This window comes from Camelus dromedarius, chromosome 10 (genome assembly GCF_036321535.1).
Source record: "Camelus dromedarius isolate mCamDro1 chromosome 10, mCamDro1.pat, whole genome shotgun sequence".
Lineage (NCBI taxonomy): Eukaryota > Metazoa > Chordata > Mammalia > Artiodactyla > Camelidae > Camelus > Camelus dromedarius.
In genome coordinates, this window is record NC_087445.1 from 29,798,279 (window position 1) to 29,817,810 (window position 19,532).

The window sequence follows — 19,532 nt, forward strand, 5'->3', positions numbered from 1 at the left end:
GGTCTCCGGCTGTGTTCTTACACCTGTTTTGAGTGGAGTAATGTCCCCAAGACTTTCACCCTGAGAGTGTTCTGGAGGAAGAGCATTCTGAAAACCATTTTGTATTCATTAAAACATTCATTTCGTCCCACAACAAATATATCTTAAGTGACTGATGTAGAAAGACTGTTTAGTCTGGATTTGAGAAGACTCAGGAGGAACCTGGTGTAAAAAGCTACCAGTAAGAGAATGGAGTATTCAGTTTTGCTCTAGAGGTCAAGTACTGACTGGTTCTTGGAGTGTTTCAGAGGCAGCATTCAGACTCTTCACAAAGAAGCCACTACTTCCTAACAGTGAAAGCAACAAATTGGTGATGAGCTCTGTGCCACTTGCAGTCTTCAGCAACGGGCCTGAGAACCACTCACGAGGTAAGGCAGTGGGTACTCCCTGCATGGAGTGGAGTTCGAGGGAGTCACAGAGGAGGGCCGGGGGAAGGAAGTAGGGTGGGTTACAGGCTGCTGTGGGAGGGGACCACACACTCAGCCTTAGCCTGTCTCACTCATGCAGCAGCCTGGAACTGAGCTGAGGTTACTTAGAACTTCAAGACAAGAGACCCCTTGGCTAAGATTCCCTCACTGAACAGCCTGTCTCACTGGAAGTTACAGACAGCTAGGATTAGGGTTCCTAAATTTCTCAAGGCCTTGTCTAGTGCCCGTCTTCCTCCACCAAAGTGTTGGGGAAAAGAGTGTGCAAAACACAAGAGGAAAAATCAGACACAGACAGACAATAATCTTTTCCCTTAATCTAATGTTAGTCACTTGCCGGCTACATTCTTTGAGCTCTTTATAACATCAGCTTCCTCTGTGGTCAAAGAAAGGGAGTATCCTTCTGGAAAAGCACCTCAAGGAGGGGGCTTTTTCTTGCAGCACTGCCCTGTCCTCTGCTGCGCACACAAAGGTCTGTTCTAACTTGGCAACTAGGAAACTCACAAATGGGTGAAGCCAAAGCCTAGATGTGATGAAAGAGACAGGGCGGGGCCTCCGCCTACTGCTGTGGAAAAGGCTTTTACAAAGCTTTTGCGGTAAAACGTAGCACTGCGAAGAGACACTGTGGTGTGTCTTTTTTTAATGTCATATTTTTAATATGTCAGGGATTACTTCTGGGCTGGGGCCTAAGAAGTGCTTGGTCCCTCTAGTCTCCAAATGATACTGCAGTATACAAGTGGCACACCATGCTACAGAGTGGGGCTATGTGCCCAAACACATGGCCTCGCCCAAGCCAGCCCAGCTTGTGCTCCCTCACGTGACCACACAGGGAGGTGGTCATCAAGGCCTGGGATCGGAAACGGGAGAGTGTGTGTATGAATGAGCGGACCGCTGGGCTGGGGGCACATTCCAGTGCTTAGAGCCAGAGATGATTATGGATGAACCAATGTGTCTCTCCTCTGTCAGAATCAGAAGACACCTACAAGATCTTCTAGGCCAATGTCCCATTTTAAAGAAAAGGGCCGAACAATGGAATGACTTGCCCAGAGTCACAACTCACCAAGAGCTGGCTGTAATTTTGCATTTCCCAGCCCAGCAGTGCAAGATTTTGAGCAAATGAGTAACATCAGGGGAGGATTTTCAATAGGGGATTAAAAAGGAGAACCAGGAAAGCGTGAAGACAAACTAAAGGAGTTGTGAAAATATGATTTGTCAAAAAAAATCAGCTTGTATTATGTTAAATTCAGAAGCAGAGGAGTCCTAAAACTGTATATATGTACAAAGGAAGTAATCCAGAATTTCCTCCAAGTTGCAGATGTGCCTGAGCATAGCAATAAAGTGTGAACACCTCATTCTATAAATACTTCCCATAGACGCTACTGCTTCTATCTCTGTTAATTTAACATGTCCTTCCCTTGAGAGTTAATGCAAATGCATAAACTTAAACAATCATGTTCATAACAAACTGACTTATGAAGAACAGGATGTGTATAATTACTACCAGCCTATTTCCACAGAGGCCAGTCTGTCACAAATGGTAGACAGATAAATAAGATAGCTGAGGAGAGGATAATGAATCAGTCTATTTACTCAACACTATTACCCTTAAAGGGAAGCCAGAAATTTACGAAATTCCCCAAATGATTCTTGTGTTGTCAAAAGACTGTCAAATCAAAATAATCTTAATGTAAAGTTAAGAAGAATTTTACTGTTTATAGGGTCCCAGACAAGAATAAAAAATGATATATAGATAACACGCTATTCAGATCCATCAAAACAAAAGCTTTTAATCCAAAGGCCTAAAAACACATTAGAGGAAGGCGGTGAATGCAGCTTTACTGATCGCACTCAAGCCTGGAATGCCTGGTTCAGAATTAAGCTGAGGACTATGTGGTGCCCTTTTTCTGATTGTTAATGAATCTCTCAAGTAGGAGCCTCTCTATTCTTTTCATGCTGGATATTAATCTGTATTTAAAGCCTGATTCTTGCTAATATCTGACTGGCTTAGTGGAAATTAAGCAGTCAGCCAATTAATATTTCAATTATGATATGGTCTTTTTTTCCCCATCTCCCTCCAAAAAACAAGGTTTTGTTAGCATCTTCAGTTACCTTCCTTAAAACAGGCACCCACAGTTTCAAACTGATGTAGATTGGCAACTGTGAACCAAAAACATGCCCAAGGGAATATCCCAGGGTACATGGGCATCTGAAAGAAGGAGTTGGAGCCAGAACACCTGAGCCTGGCTTTTATAGATTAAACTAAGCAGGGAGAAAAGCAAGACCCCAGGGATGATACTATGAAAAAGTAGATACGGAGGTAGAGGAAGATAAGGAATAAAAGGAGATGGCTTTGCAAACGTTTTTAAACATCCATCACTATCTACCAATCAGGAATAACATTAATAGTACATGGAATGCAATTCTTAGCTTTTAACAAGTCAACATGAATGCCAGGTGCATTCAGATAAACAAAGATCTGCATGCACACATGCATTTTAAAGGTCCTGGGAGGATATGTAAGCAGCAGGTAGGACTGCACCCAGACGTGGGATGCTGCAGAGACTTGTACTTTTCCTAGCCAGCCGTGGGACTGTTATACAAAACACTGGGCATATGCGGTTCTTAAATGTTAGCTGCTAATTCTTACTCTTACTGCTAACCATACACATTTTGTCTACCAAAGTAAGTCACTGATCCTTTCTGTATTGAAAATGTATATGAATCTCAAAAATGAAGGATGATCATGACTCTGGAAGGTCCATCTCCTTCAGAAAATGAGAGTTCTTCCCAGGGCCCACAGCCAGAGAGCCCTGGGGAGGGCATAGGGAAGGCAAAGGGAAGTAAATGTCCCAGAGGGGAGCCCACAGGCTACATGTACAGAAACAGGGCTGGGGTAGGGTAGGGGCAAAGTCAGGTAAATGAGTACGGAAAGAGAACTATGGAGTAAGAAATGTTGGAATGAGCTATACAGTAAGGCCAAGTCTACCAGTGCATGATTATGCTCAATTTAAATATCTGTGTCAAGATGGAAGCCCCATAAAGGGGAACTGTGACTCACCAATTTGGGTGGCCATAGGGTCATACTGAAGAATTACTTAGACCAACACCATTTTATCAAATGGGTTAGAGTTAGGTAACAGTATGTGTATGTTATAATATATCCATTTAGAGACGAAAGTGGAAGTGCTCGACCACGCCATTTCTGAAATACAGGATGTCTGTTCTCACACTGGAGCCTTTCATTCAGTGTCCCTTCAATTCTGTGAGAGACAAACAAAACCGAACAATCCTATGATTTGCAAACCCGAGGTCTTGGGATGGACATGAGTGCAGTAACTTCTCTACATGGGAAAAGCAGGGAAGAAACCTCAGTATGGCCAAGAGTATACCTGTAACCTTGGTCGTGAAACCAGGGCTTCCTTCCACTTGGCTGAGCAAGCCAGAACCCTGAAAGTCATTCTGACACCTCTTTCCTCCTCAGCCCCAGTATCAGTCCACCACTGAGTCCTCTTGATTTCACCTCCTAAATGTATTTCAGATCCTTTCACTGCTCCCTGGTCCAAATTACATTTCTCCTCTGATCTACTGTGATGCCCTAACTGGCCCCCCACCACACACGATGGCCCCTCTCCAATTCATCTTCTCCACAGCCAGAGAAAATGCTTCATAACCAATCTCTTCATGTTGACTTCTGCTTAGGACTAGCAATGGCTTCCCCCAATCTTAGAATAAAAATCCAACCCTATAACATGGTCTTCAAGGCCTAGTCTACCCTTTCCTCCTCCTCCTCCAGGCTCCTCTTCTACATCTCCCGACAGACGCACTTGCCTTCTTTCAGCAACCTGAGCAGAAGGCCCTTCCAGCCAACAGCCTCAGGCCTGCTCTGCTGGGACACTTTCCTCTACCCTTCGCTAGTAATGCATCTTGTACATCTCAGCTCAGGTCACAGCGATCACTCATCTACATGAGGTTTCTCTGGTTACACATTCTTATAGGGTGACATTCCTATCACTTCAGGACTTTTCTCAGCTTGAAGTACATTTTTATTAGTGTGATTGTCATATGTTACTCTTTCCCATTAGATTATAAATTCTATGAGAGCAAAAACTATTTCAGTTTTATTCCTCACCATCATATTTCCAGGGCCCAGCACAATGCCTGACATGTAGCAGGTGCTCAATGGAAGTAAAATTTTTAGTAAGTCTCCACCTATTGAAGAGTAAGATATCTCTTGGCTGGAGAATCCATAAATCACCCACCCAGATGTGGCTTATCAAAGGCCTGGCCCTGCAGGAGTTCCTTTTCTACAAGAGGAAGGGCCTCCTGGAGAAGCATCAGCCTCTGCACTGATACAAGGCCCTCCCTCTCGCAGAAGAAAGAAGACTTGAGCATCACACACACTGCGTCCCATCCTCATTAGACTTCTCCTGCAGGGAAACCACTCTTAGATACTGGTTAGATGTTAGCCCTTCCAGCTTCCTGCAAACAAAACACAACGCCAAACAAAACCCTGTAAAAACATAACTAATGACATGGGGTAGCATCTCAACATAAATATTGGAAAGGGATTTTACTAGTATTGAAATCAGTTTTAAAAATGTAAATAAAATACTAAATTTCATACCAGTTCTCTTATAGTTCCTTTTTTAACAGAGCTTTAGATACTGGCTGCTTAGAATGAAATGACCAAAGCCTGACTTGTTTTGTGCTAGTGACTATTTTTATGGTATAAATCAGATAACTGCTTGAGAAGATTCAATTTTATCTGTTACTCCCTCAAAAAAAAAAAAAAAAAGAGGATATCACATATATTATTTTTAATTAAAGACTGAAAAGGGTAAATATGAGGCTTGTTTTAAAAACAATAACCTAAAAGTATATACTTATAACCATACTCCTAGAAATATGCCTAATTTTTCAAAAAGGAGGTAACCCCGTCCCTTATAACTGAGCTATTAGCATTACTCTGCAAAAGGCAACTTTTTCAGGCACAGATTATATCAGCATTAATTACGGAAAATTCCAAATAGTAGAAAACCTTACTCGGATCAAAAAAAAAAAACCATCTATAAAAACATTATTAGACACCGTGTATTATTATAACATTTAGAAAAAGTTAAACATCCTTTACATTTAACGGGACTGGATAAAATAAGCATAGAAGACTTGCAAAGAAACAGTATATTCCATTTCATAGAAGCTAAGAAATCAGATGGTGTGGGTGACTGTTTGTAGAAACACAGACAACCAACAAAGATTATAGCAGGTCACAGCTTCCAGGTTTTTCACTCATTTCCTAGCAGAGAACATTTTCTGACTGTGGCAAAGATTAGAAATTGAAGGGAAAATCACACTCGCTCCGTTTTCTCTCCACATTTCCTCTTCTCCCTTTACCCACACAGTCTGCCCTCAAAATATAATTTGTTTAATAAAATGAAGACAAGATTTATTACTGGTTCTCTCTCACCCATGAAAATCAGCTAACCTCTTTCAAACAAGGTACGAAAAGGAAATAACAAAATGAAGGCAGTGCCAGTCCATCAATAAGTAGACAGTACTGACTTCTCTGGATATACTTAGCAAACAATAATCTAAGTTCACTCTATTACTAAAATAATTTAAACCTCATGGTCAAATAGGAACATAAACTCGGTTGATTTATGAGCCCAGTATCTTCTGGGATGTGTCACCAATTTATGTGCTATGTCCCAGTGTGTTCGCACCTGGGTTTGGATAGAGGGGAAAGATAATGGAAAAGGGCTTGTAAACAGACAGCTCCCTGTTGACTACTTGTTTCAGGAAGCTCTCTGTGTTCACTATATATTTCAGAAATTGTATGCAGAATGTTATGCTTAAAATGTGCTACAGGAAAGATTTGCTTTGGAGTATTTAAGGCATATATGAAACATGCACGACTATACCACACTCGTGGTCATAGTAACTAGGTTTGAAATCAAAATGAAATTAGACCAAAGAAAGATTTAAAAGTTTGAAGCTTTGCAATTATAGGCAGTTAGTGTGCCATTTTCACTTAAAGAGGAAAAGAAGGGTAAACAATGAACGGTGATGTTCCGACACTATAATGCCGAGCAACAGTGACACCTGGCCACGTATTTATTAACAGGAAAAAGTAATTTTCATCATGTTCATGTTTTCAATTAAAGTTGATTCAGCCTGACTCTGAGACTTAGAAATGATGCCACCAATATTCACAGTTTGGAGCTGAACATTCGTGGTGGAAGCCGCTAAGACTACTGGTGACTTTTCCCCATGGTCCTGCTCTTGCACAGACCCAGTACCAGCTGCATTAACCCCATGGGTCCCTCAGCCATCTCTTCATTACAGATTTCTCACTCTCATGGCAGTGGGACAGTACATAACAATTCACTTCATCTGAACCAGTGGCTTCACATTTCTTCAGGGCCAGACACCTTCTTCTTTAAAGAAATCCTAGGTGGAAGTCAAACACTGATGGCTTGGGTTTTCCCCAAGCTGCTGGAGTACAGCCCTGCTTCAAGGATAGATATTCTTTACCCGGAAAGGACATGACACTTGCAGTATGCATCTGGAGTCAAATTTTAAAACAATTCTTGACATTGACTATGGATTTTAAAATATACCAACTGTCTAAGGTATGACTTAGAATAACAAATTTAATACTTGAAGATATGATGGCTGTTAATTTACTTGGCCATTAATTCAACAACTATTTATTGTCCACTTACTATAAACCAGACCCTGTGCTGGGAACTAGGTACATAACCATAACTCAGACAGACATGGTCTTTGTTTTCAAGAAGCTCAAAGTTTAGTGGATATCATATATCAGACTGGGATAAGTGTTATGACAAGTTCAAGTTAAAATGGAAAATCTGGAGTTTAATTTCTTCTTTAGGTAAGCACTTCTTCATTAATTTCCCTCATATTACTAACAAAAGAAAATTTGTTTCTCCCTTCCTTCCTTCTCTTTCTTTGGAAAAACAAAACATGTCCTGGTTTGAAATACGATCTTGGAAATACTAATCTAAAATATATCAAGTTATTTTAGGTTGAAGGACGTTAACTGTATTTCAGATCTCTTTGCAGATGAAACCAGTTTTATATGGTATTTTCTGCTCATCTTTCCCTAAACGTATAGAAATTATGTTGAAAGTAAATTTTTGAAGATCTATACAATACATATTCTCAAAATACTTCTGATATTAAGTAAATGTGCACCAAGCTGTCCATAGGACTTTCTAGAAATACAGAATATTAAAAGAAACAACTAATTCTCCCTTCTATAATGCAATTTTGAGAAAAATTAAGTGAAGGAGTAGAGAATGACTTTTTTTGAGCACCTACTATGTGTAAGGTGCTACACCATGATGATGATTACAGACATTCTCTCATTTAATCCTTATAATTAATTCATTAAGTTGGGTTGTATGGTTTTCATTTTACAGAACTTGGACTCTGACCTCAAACCAACCACAAAAATTAACACATAATGGATCATAGCTGTAAGTGTAAGATCTAAAACTATAAAATTTCTAGAAGAGAACATAAGAGAAAAATCCCTGTGGCCTTGAGTTAGGCAAAGATTTCTTAAAATATGACATCAAAAGGATGATCCATAAAGAATAAATCGATATACTGAGCTTCATTAAAATTTAAAACTTTTGCTCAAAAGTAAAACTGGGAGAAAATATTTGTAAATCATATATCTGACTAAGAATTCATACACAGAATATTTTAATAAACGCAAACACTTGCAATTCAATTAAAAAATAAGTGAAATATCTGAATAGGCTTTTCAACAAAGATGATGTATGAATGGCTAATAAGCACTTGAAAAGATGCTCAAAATCATTAGTCATCAGGGAAATAAAAACTAAAATCACACTGAGATACTACTACATACCCACTAGAATGGCTATTATCCAAAAGACTGACAATACCAGGTGCTGGTAAGGATGTGGAGAAAACTATAACCTCCTCAACACATTGCTGGTAGGAATGGAAAATGGTACGGCCACTTTGGAAAACAGTTTGGGAGATTCTTAGAAAGCTAATCATACATTTACCATATAACTCAGTAACTTAACTCATAGATCTTCATCCCAGAGATATGAAAACACATGTTCACACAAAGGTTCAAAAGCCAATGTTCATAGAAGCATTATGTATGATAGCCCGCAAACTCAATAATCTAATCAACTGGATTTACAGCCATCAACGGGCAAATGGATAAACAAAATACATTATACTCATCCAATGAAATAATATTCAGACTGGGAAAAAATGCAAGATATCCAAAAAGGAGCTTACATCTAGAATGCACAAAGAACTCTTACCAGTCAGTAACCCAGCTCATCTCTCTCCTCCCTGATGTGACTTTCTTCAACCCTCTGGTCCATCACCATTGCTTCCATCTCTGAACTTAAATTCAATAACCTTCACTCAGTATTTTTCTTGTAAAATCTTTCAGATTAGCTCCTGGTTGGGGTGAAGGGATGTAAGGGGCATCAGTGATGGAAAACACACACACACACACACACACACACACACACACACACACCACACACACACACACACACACCACACACACACACACACACACACACACACACCCAAAGTTGCAGTGGCCTCACTGACAAGAGGGGTCTGTTCATCAATTTGGTCTCTGCTGCTACATCTGAGTGGCCACCTGACTTGAAAATCCAGGTGCTTCCCAGAATCCCATAGCAGAGAACGTTTCTGGGAACAACTTTTTTCTTAGTCTTTCAAACCCACTTGGGTATTTTATTTTGTTTCCAGAACACCCAGGATCAATCACTCCTCTACCTATACTTACACATTCAAAAAGAAAGATACGATTGACTATTTCCAAACACAAGCAGATTTGGATCATGGTGCCTGCCACCCTTGGGATTAAGCCCTGCATTGAGAGGAGATGATGAACTCCAGGAAATTAATAACACCATCCTTAAGTTCAAGGTAGTTATTTTAATTTTGTTAGGGTAGAGATGAGATGCTATATACCTGTGAGTCCCCTTGGAAAGAAAAGGATGGGAAAGAAACACCAAAAAAAACTGTCCTGGGAATAAGTTCCTCGAACCAATCACCTTGAGATAATTGCCAAAAGAGAAATACTGTCAAGTAAGAAAGGTATGCATTTGAAGAAAAATGTAACTGACAGTGTGTCTTCAGGGCAACTAGCTACTCTCCTGCGTGGGACATCAGAGCAATGACGTACTTTTCTTCAGAGGCTCACCAATGCTAAATGGAAATTGTCAACAGAATCGTGGGCAGTGAGACGCATACAATTTATAAAGGAGAAAGGGAGCCCAGCTTTAATTAGCATTCAGCATTCCATTAGTAAGCCCCAGGCTTTGAGGCAAAAACCACACAAGAATTACACAAAAGAGAATAAAATTCCAGGGCCTGGTAAGTATCCACCACACCAACGTGACAGAGTTCATGAAACTTAGGAAACTAGCTAGAACCTCAGTGAAGAACACACAGTTTAAAGAGCTGATGGCTCAGATGAAAGCTGACCTTAGGAGCCCCTGCCTAGTAACTGTGGGTCTGGTCTTCAAAGATACTGCCAGGTTCGATGCCTCTGAATGGACTTAAGGTTCTTTTGATTATTTTTTTCTTAGTAGATTCCTAGCCAGTATAGTAGTAGTATTCCCACTTGGTGGGTAGATTATTTCTATTTACTTACCTATCAATTAAAATGTGTTTAAATACAGATGGTATTTAATAGATTATCCAATGTAAATTGTATTTATTAAGGTGCAGTAACGTGTTTTGTAAACATTGTACTTCTGTACATGTCGTTTCCTTTTTGAAGATGTTGAAATAGAGGAATCTGAACTACTAAACTAGCGTCTAATTTGTTAGCATCATGGGCACTGAGTGCTTCAAAAAATTGTGACATTTGTGAGAAATGTATGTATTAAATTTATAAGCATAGTTAATATGTCCAAGGAAATTTGATAACTTAAATGTAAAATGGTTAGGACTTGACCTTGTCAAATTTATACATTATATAAACATTAATCAAGGAACAAATGAATTTGTTCTCATTTTTTATGTAAGAATTATTATATTTAAATAAAATAAAATTTCTCAACTGAATTTGAAGATTTTAATCAAAGTAATAACATATTCTTTCACATGTGTAAAAGACTTCCCAAGGATGTAAAAATCATTGGGAATTCAGCAAAGCTCTACAGCCAAGAAAGAGAAACAAGGGTGCTACTCTTGAGCAGTTAAATGCCAGGTGGGCCACACCTGCAGAATCCTAAACCAACAAAAGTTCCCAGAACCTTCTCTGGCAAATTTCCATTGACTCTAGAAGAACCAGGTCTGGCAGAGAGGGGAGGGTGGGAAGGAGCATCAGTCTGGAGCAAACATTTAACACAGATGGTCTGGGATGGGATGTGACTTACACCTGACTTGAAAATCCACAGAACCTCAAAAATCTCAGAGCCAGTAGGAATCCAAAAACAATTCCTAGGATCCCACAGTATAGAGTGGGAAAACTTTTTTCTTACTTTCTCAAACCCCCTCAGATACTTCCTTCTGCTTCCAGGACACCCAGTCACCCCTACATCCATACTTGCCTAGTGGGGACTTGTGGGGGTGCCAAACCCTGAGCAGTCAGACATAAGGTCTTCTACCACAGTGACACTGAGTCACAGAGGGCAGCCTTCCAGGAAGGGTGCCCCAAAGCACAGAGGCAACAAGCAGCCGAATATACAGAGCTGACCTGCGTTCTGGACCTGACCCTGTTGCCGCCTACTCTGGGGAGCTTGGACAATGCAAAGGATTTTTGTGACTTGGCAAGTATCACATCTGTGAAATGAACACAAACTTACTTTGGAGCAGGGTTTATTATGAAAAACCCATGAAATAACACTTTAAACATGCAGAAAAATACATGCATAAATGCAGAGAATTAGGTTCTTTATTATAAAGTCTAAAGATGCCAGGACTGCTTTACGGCAAGTGGAAGGTGAGTCAGTGAAATCTCACACGTACAGACACCCGTTTAACCTAACAATTAGGAACAAAGTTCTTAGAACACATTTTCTAGCCAAATTTCAATCAAGACCAGAAAAGGGCAACATAAACTAGATGAGGGAGGAAAACAAAAAAAAAACTTCTACAGACTAAAGTTAATAACTGAAAATGTTTGATTTTGTGCCTGCCATGTATCAGGCATTTATCTCATTTAGTCCTTTCACTAATCGCAGAAGCTGTAAATTTTTATTCCCTTTTTAGTGGGGAAAAAAAGCTGAGGCTTGAAAGTTTAAGCAATTCGCCTATAACTGAGGGAAAAATAAGCTCTGAGAATTTCAGTTTGCACATACAGCCCACAAAAACTGAAGGCCATGACAATCCATCCCTAGAATCCTGAAGAGCATAGTTCTTGGGCTTTTTTCACATTTCAACAGACACTGAAAAATGTAGCAGGTCCTCGTGGAAATTTCAGTGATGGACTCTTGCTGTTGAATTTCTGAATGGTCCTGCTTCTCTCCTTACTCTCTGGTGAATGTTAAGTGCTCATCCTAGGTCTATCCCGATCACACTGCCCATCCTCCTCCCTTGAAATGAGCTCCCAGTGCCGACGGGAGGAAGGAGACAGCACTCAGTGTCACCATGAGCGTGCTCGAGAACCCCAGGCATTAGCAAAGGCGAAAAGAGGGCCCCAGAATCACCATACTTGTTGAAGTCTCTCCAGTGGGCAACTTTCATTCCCATCAAAATAGTAGGAGACAAAAAAATTCATCAGGAAGTGTGTCGCAATTTCACAGGCTGACAGATGGAGGTGTGTAGCAATACATCGTTTATAACTTCCCTTGACAGCTACAGACTGCACGCTGAATTTAACTGGGGGCTGATACACACATTCTGCAGGTGTACTATTGAGAAGAGAGATTTTGGACATTTTTCCGGCTATCACAGAAATAAACTATCTAGGTCTGGAAAGAAATTTTCTGGTAGTTCAAAAAATGTTTCATCCCTACTGCTCCAAACACTCCCTGCAGTCCCATAACCCTAACAAAGGCATTTTAATGCCCAGGAAATTTATTTTCAAACATGGACAGGCAAATCTGCATTAAAGGTTTCTCTTCTGTTGGGTTTATAGAGTGTAAACAGTGATTCCATAAATAAGGTGCATATTATTTCTTTACTTAAGCATCCGGTTTCATAAAGGGCTATCTTTATGTTATATGTAAATAAACAGTTTGGGATAATTAAACTTGACATTCTAGATTGTATTTTCATATTGTAAAGACTGAAACTGTGCTGTACCTGGACAGCAGTTCTGGTTAGCAAGTAGCTGCAGCTCAGAGAAGCTGGTCCTCCTCTAGCCAGTTACACTGACATCACGATGCGTTTGATGAAAGAGCCTTCCCAGCGGCACTCACACCCGATGAGCATGTTGTGTGCATTAGAGAGTTTTCAGACAAACAGAAGAAAAAAATCATTTTCTACCCCCAGTTTCAGACAGCACAGGTCTATCAGCTAACGAAAACAAGATTTCTCTGAGGAATATGGAATACATTTAGTATTTCCATCAAATAATTATTCTGCCCTGATCTGTAAGATGCTGAGACAGAAAAAGGCCTGGTTACATTTTTCTTATCTCCTGATGAAATTCCCCAATGGGGTACCAAGCGGAGTTCCCATTTCCCAGAAGACAGTTCTAATGTCGATGATTATCAAAGGTGGAAGTGGGACAATTGTAAAAATTAATCCACATGGGTTGAAAAACGGTAATATAAATGTATTTGCATTATATCACATATGGGAATAAATATAACTTATCTGTGAATATTTACTATATACTTAGTTATATACATACATTATGTCTTAAAACAACATCAAATCCCCCATACCAAACCGAAGCCTAGTTGACATACTAGAAGGGCATTTAATCATGTAGCTGTAATTAATTTCAGGTGGAAACACAGACTCCAATCAATCCCTGATAATTCTTTACATTTTAAAAGCTTGCTTTATAAAAATCCATGACTTTGCCTTTTGGGAACCTAGATGATGAGCAGGACAAAGCACAGAGCCAATGGAGTGGATCTGCAGAGTGCTACAAAGCCAACCAAAACTGTGGCTGCTTCACAGAAAAGTAAATTACATTATGCCAGTCAGAGAATCTGAAGGTCAGAGCAGTCAGAGGACCATGAGGTAAACAGTCTCCTCATATGCCCCAGAATAATTCATGCAAGTTAATATATGTAATGGTTAATTTTATGCATCACCTTGACTGGGCCACAGGTGCCCAGATATTTGGTATTTGGTCAAACATCATTCTGGGTGAGTCTGTGAGGGTGTTACTGGATAGTTTTAGCATTTGAATTGATAGACAAAGCAGACAAACCTCCCTAGGGCCCATCAGGTCAACTGAAGGCCTGAATATAACAAAAAGGCTGACCCTTTCCCAAATAAGGGGAAACTCCTCCTGCCTGACTAGCTATGAGCTGGGACTCAGCTTTTACTTGACTTTGGACTTGAAACATTGGCTCTTCCTAGGTCTTGAGCCTGCTAGGTCTTGGCCTACAACTACACCATCTGCTCTCCTGGGTCTCCAGTCGGCTGACTGAAGATCTCAGGGCTTGTAAGCTTCCATAATCACATGAGCCAATTCCTTATAATAAATCATATACATATACACACACACACACATATATGTAATATGTATAAATATGCATTTACTTATATGTGTTATATTAAATACACACACACTCTTACTCATTCTGTTTCTCTGGAGAACTCTTAACACAATATTATAAGGACAAACAAAGCCTTCCCTACAGTCATGAAAGAAGGAAAGCTGGGGATGTCTCATTCAGCACCAAGAGAACCAAGAGGAAGAGGCCACAGCAGCTAAGTAATGGTGATCTTATTAGAATGTAGGCAAAATTTGAAAACAGAACATGATTGAAATATTCCTACTTGGTTGGTGTAAGAAGTCTAGAACAAGTAACCAAAAATGCAGCAGATGGGAAAGAGGGTGGTGGGGAATACTGAGGGAGGAAAGACTGGATAAAAGAGAAAAGACCTGCTTGAAGAAGGTTATAATTTTTTCCCTGAGAAAATTGTCATTTACACAAATTTATATAGATGCCCCCTCTCCAATCAATGTCAACTCCAGCCAGTGTGAGTGCTGCCACTTCCCTCCAAGGCCAGAGCTGTGACCACACACACACACGGCTGAACCTCAAATCCTTATCAGATATGCTAAGGAAGAGCTAAACAAGCACTAAAGAATTTTAGTTTTTCATTCTTGATTTAAATGCCAAGGTGTTCCTAAACAATCATCAATTTTAGAGACTTGTTCTTACAACACCCACAAATACTTAAAACCAAACTTGTCTGAGTTCGCAGAGTCCAAGGAAAGGCTGGTGGGATTCCAAAAAAACCAGGATCACAGCCACTCTTCCAATGAACAAGCTAAAGACATTGCAAGAAAGCTGAAAACTGGCTGAGAGGCGTGGAGGCTTGTGAAGTGAAAGGGAATTCAGGATTCATTAAACATTGTCATGGATAAAGATCTGATTTGCTCAGGTTCTGGGATCAGTGCTCAAAAGTCTTTTATCCTGTCCCCACCACGCTCTCCACTGAAGTTTTCTCTCTCTTGCTGGCTCAGCATTCACAACCTGCACAAAGAAGGCTGATTCTGACATAAGTGTGCGGCCTGGCCAGGGCTGGCGAGCACCAGGGGCTCCGTGCCTTCCCGCCCTCGCACACCCCTTCCCTTCCTGCTCTACATGCCCTTCCTGCCCAGGGGGTGAGAACAGAGGCTCCAGGGCCAAACTGAATACTCTTTCTGACACTGACTAGCTGTGCGTCACCCTGAGAAAGTGATTTACTTCTTCGTGCCTCAGTTTCTTCAACAGCAAAATGCGAAATACAGTAGTAACAAGTGTGTAAGGATGTGAGGATGAAATGATTCAGGCGTCGAGCTCCTGAAGCAGCCCTGGCACGTGGCACACGTCCGTCACTGTCCCCTCTTCCCAACTCTGTGCCGTCTCAGACTTAGCCTCTTGAATCCAACAGGTGTAAGTTGCCTCTGGCTCATTTATAGCATTTATCACACTGCCTAGAAAGCACCCATTTACCAGCCTGCCTCCCTCCAGATGGAGCACAAATCACACCTTCTTTTTCATCATCTTTGCCAGCACCCAGCGTGATGCCTGGCACACAGCAGGCACCCAGTGACTGCAGACTACGTGCTGGAATGGACAACCTCATCAAACAAGGGGAGTGTGTTAACTAAGGGTTGCTGTTTGGCAGTGCAGTAAAGCAAAGCTCCAGTTAGGATTCTGCAAAGAAACACATCCACCTTTTTGGTGTATGATCAAGTCCTGGGATTTGTAATTTGTTTAAATTCACTTGCTTTAAAATCTTTCAAATAAGGTAACTTTTGTTTTCACAGTTGTTCCTCTTACAGGCATAGAAAAGTAAACATAACAAAGCTGATCGAATCATGTTTCTTCAACCCCGGGAGACCAAGATACTAGAAATATTTATAAGCAATTTCATAAGGTTACATTTAATTATCAAGTGCACATAATGCATAATTATCACCCTTAAAGAGTCACTAAGAAACGTCTTTCCAAGTACAAACGAGGGCAAAGCATTGACGGACCCAGGACAAAGCAGAAGTTACAACCACATTACTGATGCCTGGCTCCCCAAATGGACACTTACCTTAAATAGAGAAGATATAACAAGATCACAGAATACCAGCCCTGGTCTCAGGTGCCTGATTTGATCTCAAACACCTTCTGCTGAAAGTGCTTCTCTTATGAAACATTTTGCTCAAGAGCAAGTCCCCGAGACCCACAGACAGACAGACAGACAGACAGGCACGTGTCCCGCTCCAGACCATGGCTAAGAAACTCAGTAAAAGTCAGAGCCTTTTTCTTGTGAGATTTCTGTTGTTCCCATACAAAACATCACATGTTTCTGTCAGATCATAGATGTCACTGTCAGGTCAGATTCATAAAAGCCACATTCTCCAGTTAAGCAAAAAGAAAAAGCAGCAATAAAGGAGTTCAAATATATAAACACTCTGTGACAGAAAAGAATAGGTGAATTCATATTTTATGTTTCTGGCCACATATATTTCTCATTTACTAAAAGAACTTGGGAAGATGAATTAAGTTCACCTCTTATTTAGAATAATGAAGGCTAAGGAATCTTCTAGATAGCAGTATTTCTTTGCGGTGGGAAAACACAATAACTGAATCAAATGTTAAGTGAAAGGCATTTCTCCAAAAGCCAAAAGAAAGCGTCCTGAAATGTTCAGCTGGTTTAGCCATACAGAAAAGTAAACTGGGGAGCAGGCACCCCAGGAACGTACTCACCACAATATCCTCGGGGAACGTGTCCCTGCTGAAGGAGCCGTCATCAAACACGACCTCGTAGAAGGTCTGCGATGTCACAGCGGTCACCCTGCAGCTGTAGTACCGCGTGTTCCGGTGCTTCGTGATGACCGTCTGGCCCACAGAGATGCCCTTCTCCTCAGCCTTGGACTTCTAGGGAAGGCGCAGAGAAAGACAAGAGAAGACAAACAGGAGAAGGACAGAAAATAAAAGAAATATCTATTTAGAAAGCAATCACTGACTCAGTCATGATATATATTTTTAATTTTGAAACTATTTGGGGAATAATTTCAAACCTAGAAGTTGCAAGAAGACGAATAATACAAAAACACACTTATGCTCTTTGACCCTTGACTCACATTCATCTATTGTTCTCTCTTGCTATTGTCAACATTTTACTTTTTTTTGCACTTTCTGTCTCCATTTTGTATGTGTTTTCAAGTATATATATATAAATTGTGTGTATATATAAATATTAACACCTGCCACAAACCATCTGAGAATAAACTACACACATCATGGGCTTTTACACCAAAATACATCTATGTTTATTTTCTGAAATTAAGAATTTTCCTTTACATAACCACAGCACAATTACTAACTTTAGTAAATCTCACATGGATATCTTACTTAAATCAACTATGGATATTCTAGTTCTGTCAAATGAGCCAATGGCCTTTACGCCCTCCCATCCTTTATGTACAAGAGCGAGTCTTGAGTCAGCTCTGCATTTAGTTTCCATGTCTCTTTAGCCTCCTTTAATCTGAAACATTTCCACAGCCTTTCTTTGTCTTTTATGATCATGATCCTTTTGAAGGACACAGCTCTCCTTTCCCCTGCCTTTTCAACAGAGCATCTGTCTCATGCTTCCTCATGACTAGATTCGGGCTGTACATTCCCGGCCAGAAGACCACATAGACACTGTTGTACTCTTCTCAGGATATTACATCTGGGGGCACAAGGCTGTCTGCCTTTCAGTGGTGATACTAATGGTAATCTCTGGAAGAAACTTTAACATCATGCAAACATCATGTTCCCATGCATTTCTGCTTAGATTTGGCACCCAGTGATGAGTCCTGCTTGATCCAGTTTTCCTATGATGGTGGTGATAAGCTGACTTCTCCTGCTCTAGCACTGCATCCACATTCACTAGTTGGCACTTCGAAATTGTTAAGCAAAAGTCTCCCACTCTCCCCACATCCATCTGTCCACCCACCCATCACCAGTATGGAATTATTAATTCCTCCTCCCCAACTATTTATAATTCATACAATAATCATTATTCTGGTACTCATATTATCCCAGATTTGGCCGATAGGAGCCTTTTCAAGTGGTTTCCTGTGTCCCTTACATTGCCTTTTTATTTTTTAGCAGTTCCTTACTTTCTGGCTTAACAAGATGTCACAAGATCATGTTGCCTCAGCCCTAGAATTAGCATTTCCCTGAGTGTGGTTCATTTTAAAGGGCAGAGATATTAGAGAACAAGATCCAGGTGCTTAAGTGTGCTTACTACTACAAGGGCATCTTTGCCTCCTGACCTTTTCAGAAGACAGAGCAAGGATATATATGCACGTGTACACACACACACACACACACACTCACATGTAGATACACGTGGACATACGTAAAACCATATGAAATCATGGACTACATCTCAGAATAAAGGCTTTAGGAAAGTGCCCGGCAGAGTGCTGGGCTCATAGTGAGTAAGAAATATTAGTTTGCTGTTATTTGAGGCTTTCCATTTCTTTTATTTTCAGGATAAGGCTATTGCTCCCTTGTCAGGAACTCATACAAAGCCTTTTCCTGCCAGGCAGAGATGGCAGTCAACATCACATGAGGACGTCTGCTCTCAAGCACTGGGTCCCCCTTTATTCCTCAACTCCAAGTCTTATTCATTCACCTGTTTCTTCTGATGCCACAAACTCTGACCCACTAGAGGGGCCCTGAATCACTTGGGAAGGTCCAGGACCTTTGCTAAATGGGCCCTGGAAGGCACAGTCTCATAATCCACAAGATACTGGCATCAGTCTGACATGTCTTCCATAACCTACAGAAAGCCAGGACTCATGAAATCCCAGTATTTTCCAGCAGGGGCATTTATAACATGACTGGAAAATACAGTGTCATCAATTCAGAACCTTGGTTTAATTAGAGGCTTTACCTCTTTTTTTCCCTGACTTAAAAAAAGGCTAAAACACCTTGTAGGGAACAGATAAAGTGCTATGCTTGCTCTTTTCCTTCCAGAAACCAAAGAAAACATGCCCAGAGAGTCATTAATTCACGAATTCCTTCAACAGTCTCGTGCTGCTAACCAGTGGGCACCAGGCACCTCCCCTGCTGCCCAGGACTCAAACAAAAACTACTAAGACTTGATGCCCGTTCCTGGAAACAGGTCCACACAGGTGTGCACCTGAAGCCATCCTGCAGGCGGCTGATACAAGATTGATGACCCTCCAACACGCCTTCGAGAGCAGGACTTCGTCCTCACAGGCAGAGTTGGGGGAGGAGAGCAACGACGCACCGAGTCCTGGGTGTGAGCAGAAGCCCAGCAGCAGGGAACAGCCCACTGTGTGCTGCCCTGCAGAGACCCTGCTGGTGTGTCGGGGGGGAAGTGAGGAGTGGGAGGCAACTTTAGAAATGGTCTGGGGCCCAGAAGTCAGGT

At 40.9% G+C, this 19,532-nt stretch overlaps 1 protein-coding gene across 4 annotated transcripts in view; it reads right to left on the reverse strand.

Annotated features, from left to right (window-relative positions):
* The window catches only part of KDM4C (lysine demethylase 4C), a 359,368-nt gene that overhangs the window by 22,859 nt on the left and 316,977 nt on the right, over positions 1–19,532 (reverse strand). For 3 of the 4 annotated variants that reach the window (XM_064490230.1, XM_064490229.1, XM_064490228.1), the window contains exon 19: positions 16,850–17,020. In XM_064490230.1, coding sequence (XP_064346300.1) covers positions 16,850–17,020 — 171 coding nt within the window. Of the gene's footprint in view, positions 1–16,849; positions 17,021–19,532 lie in introns of those variants that run through there. The other variant, XR_010382646.1, reaches the window with a different exon arrangement.